Source organism: Clinocottus analis, unplaced genomic scaffold (genome assembly GCF_023055335.1).
Source record: "Clinocottus analis isolate CAN_PGR_092001 unplaced genomic scaffold, fCliAna1.0.p SCAF_1, whole genome shotgun sequence".
Classification (NCBI taxonomy): domain Eukaryota; kingdom Metazoa; phylum Chordata; class Actinopteri; order Perciformes; family Cottidae; genus Clinocottus; species Clinocottus analis.
In genome coordinates this window covers 5,880,001-5,887,500 of record NW_027175820.1, presented here as the reverse complement: position 1 = coordinate 5,887,500, position 7,500 = coordinate 5,880,001, and the positions used below count along the sequence as shown (strand labels likewise).

The window sequence follows — 7,500 nt, the reverse complement described above, 5'->3', positions numbered from 1 at the left end:
GTCATTTGTGTTTCTATTTTAAAGGCTAAACGTCAACAAATATGGATTGAAGCAGAATATTTCGTTAGATAAAAACACGTCAGAACTGAGGAACGACGTTCCCGACATTTTGACACATTGGCGGTAGAAAAGAATTTAAAAATGAACATGTTTACCGCTGAGAGAAGCATTTGGCTGGTTCTGATTTCAGACCCGGCACAGTTGGAAATAACTTCAGGGTCCCGTATTGTGTATGCTATGAGTAAAACCTGTGCTAATAATAAAAAATAAATAGTATTCACAAGCAGCTACATGGTGCGTGTTGCGTGGAATACTCTTGCAGGAATATTCTACTTGTGTCAAACTCGCTGTATCCGCCGCACTGTGTGTTTTGTGTTTAGGCAGACGAGGAAGCGCTGGGAGCAGTTCATCCAGTCAGAGAACCAGCACCTGGTGAGTCCGGAGGCTCTGGACTTGCTGGACAAGCTGCTCCGCTACGACCACCAGCAGAGGCTGACGGCGGCCGAGGCCATGCAGCACCCATACTTCTGTTAGTAATCATTTTAGTGCCTCACTTATATAAACCTGACTATAACCAATCTTGCTATATAGTGCTATATGAAAAGGTATTGACACTCAAGTGTAATTGAGTTATTATCCTGCAGCAGGACAAAGACACAGCTGTGTATGATTCATGGACCTGGTCAGATAAAGTTTGTGTGCTCATCTCTCAGATCCTGTGGTGAAGGAACAGGCGAACGCCAATACAGACGGCACAAAGGCCATAAGCAGCTCCAATGCAACATGATAACCAGAGAGCAGGTAAAGGACACAGGACGCGCCGTTTATTATTTTGCCACCCCGATTATATCAATGAGGGTCGCTTAAATAACAGAAATGCCTTCTTTTTTTTTTTACAAAATACACATTTCCATTTTCTCTTTTATCCAATCAGGAAGAATCTTTGTTACCTCAACTTGTGACCTTTTCGTGGCAGAAACTTCTGCCTCCACATCAACAGCCATACTGGATGCAAGATGTCAATTTTGCAGAATACACAAACACGCACGGATTAAACTTTTCCCGGGAAAAAAAGCTAAAAAAAAAAAAAAAAAAAGCGGAGGGGGGAGGGATCTGAGCTGCTTGGTCCGAGTCAGATAAATTGGATCTGAAATCAGATCTGAACCCCTCCTCTTCCTTCCCCTTTTCCTTCTCCTCCTTCTCCTCCTGCCTCCCAACACCCTCCCTCCCCCTGTTTTTAAATGAGCAAAGTGACTGTTGGTTCAGTATCAAGCCGGTGTTGTGCTGTAAAGACGTTCGTCCGTCATTACGATGCTGTGGTGACCTGAGATCCAGTTTTAGCACTGAATGGCATGGAGGCTCTTTTTCTGCTACGGATAGAACAAAAGCTATATTGAAAGAATAAACCATTTTTATTTAACGATGAGCGTGTTTTTTTTTTCATTATCAGATGGTCATTCCTACTGTCCATATAGCGGTAGTGGAATTTAACATAATTAAATACGTGTTTTTACAAGTGCAGGAAGTACAAATCTGTACTCCACTACATCTCAGAGGGAAATATTGTACATTTTACTTTAAGATTTTTACATGTAAAACAAAGACTCTTGTGCTCAGATAAATTTATAAGTTGAATGACAGAAAATTAAATGCCAACTATTTTGTATTTAATTTCATGGTTTTAGGTTTGCTGCTTTTTATCTGAACAATGTTAATGTTCTAATGTAGAGTTTGGACCGACGGACAAAACAAACCATTAATACTTTAACCTTTTTTTAGTTTGGCATACTTAACATCAGCTGTATCAGTGACTCATCAAGGTAACATTAGCTTGTGGCTATTTCTTTAGAATAAAATTACATAAAAAAATACATCTTCAATACTTAACATCTGTTAATGAACATTTCTGCCACATGTTAAGATCTTTTCTTTTATAGGCTGTCAAACAGTGGAGACTACAACTCCCATGATCCCACACTTCTTCCTGACGCTATCCACACCTTCAGAAAGAGACCAGAGAGCTGATTAAGTGTGTGTACTTTTTATTACATAAACTGGAAATTTAAGGTATTTTCCAGAACATAAAACGTGTGCAACATTTGTGCGTTACAAACGGGTGCATTCGTTGAGGCGACTTCAGGCCTGAAGGTTTGATGAGGACCACCTGCTCAAAAAATTTAAAAAAGAAAAATGTACATCTGCTTTCTAAATGGCTTGAATTGTAAACAGCAGAATCCATTTCTACACGTCAATCATCAAATTCGACATTTTTATAGTCGCAGAAGTAGAATTCACATTTTCGGCTGTTCGGCCCACATCCCGGTTTTAATTCTGCTCTCAGGCGGCTCGGCCCAACCTTGACATCAGAATTTTTTAGTGTCCATTGCAGTAAAAAGCAGCCTACGAACACAGAGCTACAGCGGATGAGCTCTACGCCCATCGAAGGCACGCCCGCGACTTCCCCCTCTGCGACCCCTGACTGGGGGAGGAACAACTAAATGCCACTTTGGCAGTTTACCTAAACGTTAAAGGAATAGCTCAACATTTCGAGAAATTCACTCATTTACTTTGTCGCAGGGAGTTGGATGAGAATAATGTGAAGTATGACAGGTGTACGTTCAGACTGTTCATTCTTACAGGAATGGTTCTAGTTCTTTACTGAATATTTCTTTTCTGAACTAAGTGTTTAATGTCCATTGTCCTATTTTACGACATCAAATCTCTGAAGGAGTTTGTTCCTAAGCAGTGGTCCATTATTAGCTGAACGTGCTAACGTTGAAGCAGAAAAGTAACTGTTAAATGTTTTACTTTCTTTGTTTTTTTAGCACAAAGCGTAAACATGTAGTGTCAACATGCTGTTTGTTTCTCAGCTATGACGTAGCGGTTCAGAAAACTGTCAATTGACGTTTAGATCACATTTTTTAATCTCTTTGATTCAGCTACATGTTGAACCGAGGGACATGATAATTGGTGATAATCTCATCTAACTTTCTGCAAGAAAACAATGTCCTCTAACAAAGCGTAAGAAAGTTTGGCTTCGGAGGTGGTCACATCACAGCAGCTTCATGATGTGAAAAGACTACCAAGGACACCATAACAACTTAGCTGATTATCGTCTTTTAATAAAACTGATTTTTGACTTTAAACAACAACAAAACCCCAGGGAGAGTTTGAATATTTGACTGAATCTACTGGCACTTGAGATCTTAAAGATTGGTGGTCTCAGCTACAACTTCCCTGGGTTTTTTGTTCTTAAATGTGTCCTTGGTGTCTTTATTTTCTTTTCTTATGCAAAGAATCTAAGGCATAAAAACAATATTGTCTAAAATAGAATAATAAAAAAATGTATAAAGCTGATACCAGAGACATTCAGTTTGCGCTCTCAAAGTAAAAAAAACAAACTTAAATTGCATAAATAAAGCACATTTAAATTAGTATGCGACATGTTCGCAGTGTCCTGTACAGTCGCTGGATGCAGTGATTATGTACGGGTACATATATAATGTCGGTTACATCGTAGAGTTGCAGTATTGAGGTAACTTCATAGTAGTAGCAAAGGGGGCGGGGCATGCATTGGACAAAAGTGAAGGAAAAAAAAAAATCAGAAAGAGGTGTTAGTGTGTACATCCCTTTTTGTTCATATCATTCAAGTTTTACAAAAAATAAAGTTGCTCAAATAAAGCGTCGATAATACTGGATTTAAAAATGATATTAAACGCACCACATGAACAGTCTGTGTACGTCCACTACTTCTTGGGTTCAGGTGGTGTGGGGACAAGAGGTGGGTTCAGGGCAGCAGGTGTTGCAGCGCTGAATCCTCCAGGTTGTTGACAGACACGATGTGGTCCAGGTGCTGCAGGTAACGTTCCTGGTCTCGCATGAAGTGAGGGATTCTGGTCCTTGGGAGGACCGCCAGTGGACGTAGCATCTCTATGTCTTCGAAAGACACCTAGAAGAGGTGAAGAAGAAAGTTAGCCAGCGAAGGAAAACACCAGTGGGACAGAAGGAAGTTCAACTCAATACTTCTGATTCAAATACATTCATTCAAATACATATTCAAAATATTTGTACTTTACTGCATCTTTATTATTTTACCCCTCTGCATCTCAGAGAAATATTTGAATTTTACTCCACAACATTTGTCAGACGGTTTTAGTTACGTTCCAGAGAACAACGATAATTTACACAAGATAGTTTAGACGTTAAGCTAATTTAATCCCTAAAAAATGTACTCAAAGCACCAAGAAAGATGTGAAATCTTTGCAACAGTTACTTTTGTAGAGACAACTTTTGAACACTTTCTAAATATGCTGCATTACAATAAAATAATTACGTAGTAGTGTGTAGTATTATTCAAGACATCAAACCGTGGATATCAATTACAGTTTAATATTTCCCCCGTAAAGTGAAACATATTTTACATCACTTCTGATGAAAAACCTTGTAAATTGATAACTATGAGCCAGTTTTCTTTCTTTACCCAGAAAACCCTGCAGAGGGCAGACATGCCACTATACGTAGTGCACATAGTTCCTGTAGCTACTTCTTTTGTTCCATTTATTTTCGTTCATATCTCCATCTGTCTCTTTATGATTGATTATTACTAGAATTCTTTTTTTTAAACAGTAAAACACTGTTTATTTATGTAAACCCCAAATTGCATTTCTTTAGTTCATTTAATGGTTTCTTTTATGAAAGTGGCTGAATAGTTAAAATCATTAAAATAAAAAGTGAAAGGTTGATTTTTTTTCCAGCTGACACTAACCTTGCCTAAAGAAGTCAACATCTTGAAGTCGATGGTCCGTCGGTGTCGGAGAATTCGGAGGATCCCATCCAGATAGACCTGGTCTTTACTGAAGCACCCTGAGAAATACACAGCATGCAGGAAGTGTAAACTAAATACAAGTATTCTTGATTATAGCATAACATAATATACAACATATACACTTTCAGTTTGCAGTTTTACAACCAGAGGAGTCGCCCGTTGGTGGTCAGGAGAGAGAGTGCAGAGTGTGTGTGAGTGTGTGTTTTCACCTGGCTGCGAGGTGTCCGTCTGGCCCCTCTTGGCCCTCAGGCAGTACTCCCAACGGACGTCCGGGTCCTGGACAAAGCGAGCGATGTGGCTGAAGAGCCGGCCGAAGCTCATGCTGGCGGCGTGGTACACCGTGTAGTACAGCAGCGCCGCGCGCCACAGGTAGGGCTGCTTGCGCAGCAGCACGCTGTGCAGGCTGGCCAGGCCCTCCTCCGTGGGGTTGGCCGGCTGGAGGCCGAACTGCTTCCTGCCCTCGGTGGTGGACCACGGCTGCAGGTTGTTGTTCACCCCTCGGAGGTAATGTGTACCTGAGGAGACGACGGAGAGAAGGTATCCTTTCATTTGAACTTTTTTTTGATTTGCTGATTAAGAATATGAGACATGGCGGCGGCGTACCAATCTCGTGCCGCAGCATCCCCTCCAGCCAGTGCTGTCGCGCTCCGGCCAGGTTGATGGTCAGCGTAGGGCGACAGCTCTCCACCACCATCACCGCCTGTGAGAGCAGCTCATCAGACAGACGCACCACCACCTGCGCGCGTACAGACAAACACACACACACACATTTAACAGAAACACATTGAAAACACAATCACACGGCAACCCATTTCCTGGTTTTTGGACTTGGTCCCGCAGCGGATCCTTCGGGCTTGTCTTGGAGATGTGTGCTTTGCTGTGTTTGTGTAGTAGCAGTCGTACGAGATTGAGTGGTGCAACGTGGAACTGTGAGGCGGGTTGAATGTAAACACAGGGAACACACTCAAGGACATCTTCACACAGCCCGAGGGAAGCTTTGTCCTCCACTCAGTTTGAATTATACTGCGTCTTTCTTATTATACGAGTTTTGTCGATCTAAGATATTTATTGCCAAGTTACTTTATTGTCATACTGAACCAATCCGCTGCTATGACAGCATTCTGCATCAGCCACTTTGACCTGTCACATACTAGGAAATCTAGGCTTTGTTTATAATGTCATGAGCAGCCATTGTTTAATGTCAGTAACACACGTCAGCTCTGTGGGCGTCGCCTGGCTCACCTCTCCCACGCAGCCTTCTTTCTGCAGGTATTTGCGCACCGCGGCCCACACTTGACTTTTAGGGAGAACACTGCCGCCCGTCACCTCCTCGAAGTTCTCATAGGAGTCAAACTTCTTCAGGACGCACTCCATGATTCCCACCGCCTGCAGTTACACAGAAAACTCATCATCGTCAGCATCTTTGTGTCATCATTGTACCTCGGGTTCTGCCGAATGAAGTCTACGAATGCAGCTTTAACGCATGATGTGTTAAAGCTGCATTCTCTCTCCTGATCACCAGGGGGCGACTTCTCCAGTTGTATAGAAGTCTAAGCTTCGAGACGGTAACTTCCTGTTCTGGGTATAAAAAAAAATGTCCACAAAATCCTTCTGCAATAAAGAAGACTTGAAACTAGAGAAAGAGACATAAACTCAGTTTACAATGTTTACTGAGGAAATAAATCAAGAGAGACTTTAATAGAAACAGAGGAGTCACCTCTGGTGAGCAGGAGAGAGAATGCAGCTTTAAGACACTTCCTCATTGGCTTCACTCGGCAGAATCTGAAGTTGCCGCCTGATGAACTCACAGGTGACCTGTAGAGGTTTAGTACCATACCTGTTCGAGGAAGAGGCCTGAACCCTCTCGATACTTGTCCAACACACTCCTGGGCTCCGGCTGCGAGTACTCGAACTGGGGCTCGTACTTGTAGTCGGACTGGAAGAAGGTCTGCTTCTCCTGCTCCAGGTTCAGGGGCCTTAGGGCGACAAGCAGACAGGGCCTGGGGGGCGTGGGCAGCGACCTGCCGACTTCTCTCCTCGCTATGTGCGGCAGAGAGGTGGCGGGTCTCATTTGGCCCCGACCGAGCCGGAGCGGGTAGTTGACGGAGCAGGTGCTCTCGCTGCGACGCATCCAGCCGCTCGTACCCAGGCTGGGGCTGGTGAGGCTGCGAGCCGGGGGCGACGGGGCGACCGGGCCGCTCCGCCACGGCGGTTGTACAATCCGCCGGTCCAACGTCGGCTCCTGAGGCCATCGCAGGCGCTGGGGTGTTATCTCCAGACTGAGGGGCCGGCGGAGCAGAGGCCGGGGCGTGGACCCGCCTCTCGCAGACGACGCCGAAGAAGACGGCCTCCGCGGAGCTACTGGGCTCTTGTTCGTCTGTGTCGGAAGTCCATTGTGGGACACCTTCTCCCTCTTTGCGACGTTACTCCTCCTGGACGCGGCGCCACTTTTGGGCCTCTGCACATCCGACTCCAACAGGTCCCTGCTGCTCCCGACACTCTCAGCCTCGACCGGATCCATGAAGACTTCGCCCGAGTCCAACACCATCACCACGGCCGCTCCACTGTGGACAGGGCGGGTTCATGGCACTGTTATTGTTGAAAGTGTTATTCTGGTTGGTATGTGTCTGGTTTAATATTACCGCTGTATAATAGTAATATTTACTATTCTCATT

The 7,500-nt window shown here is 44.1% G+C and overlaps 2 protein-coding genes across 3 annotated transcripts in view; one reads left to right on the top strand and one right to left on the bottom strand.

The window, feature by feature from the left end:
- LOC137786194 (casein kinase II subunit alpha'-like) overlaps window positions 1–1,420 on the top strand; it is a 17,099-nt gene extending 15,679 nt beyond the window's left edge. For both annotated transcript variants that reach the window (XM_068577897.1, XM_068577887.1), the window contains exons 11-13: window positions 381–529; window positions 714–801; window positions 935–1,420. In XM_068577897.1, coding sequence (XP_068433998.1) covers window positions 381–529; window positions 714–787 — 223 coding nt within the window. In that variant the 3' untranslated portion in view covers window positions 788–801; window positions 935–1,420. The remainder of the gene's footprint in view (window positions 1–380; window positions 530–713; window positions 802–934) is intronic.
- A 552-nt stretch (window positions 1,421–1,972) lies between these two features.
- Window positions 1,973–7,500, bottom strand: part of kiaa0895l — a 6,365-nt gene continuing 837 nt past the window's right edge. The window contains exons 2-7 of the mRNA XM_068577743.1: window positions 6,663–7,389; window positions 6,068–6,211; window positions 5,429–5,561; window positions 5,035–5,340; window positions 4,766–4,863; window positions 1,973–3,949 (exon numbers count right to left, since the gene is read on the bottom strand). Coding sequence (XP_068433844.1) covers window positions 3,788–3,949; window positions 4,766–4,863; window positions 5,035–5,340; window positions 5,429–5,561; window positions 6,068–6,211; window positions 6,663–7,373 — 1,554 coding nt within the window. The 5' untranslated portion in view covers window positions 7,374–7,389 and the 3' untranslated portion in view covers window positions 1,973–3,787. The remainder of the gene's footprint in view (window positions 3,950–4,765; window positions 4,864–5,034; window positions 5,341–5,428; window positions 5,562–6,067; window positions 6,212–6,662; window positions 7,390–7,500) is intronic.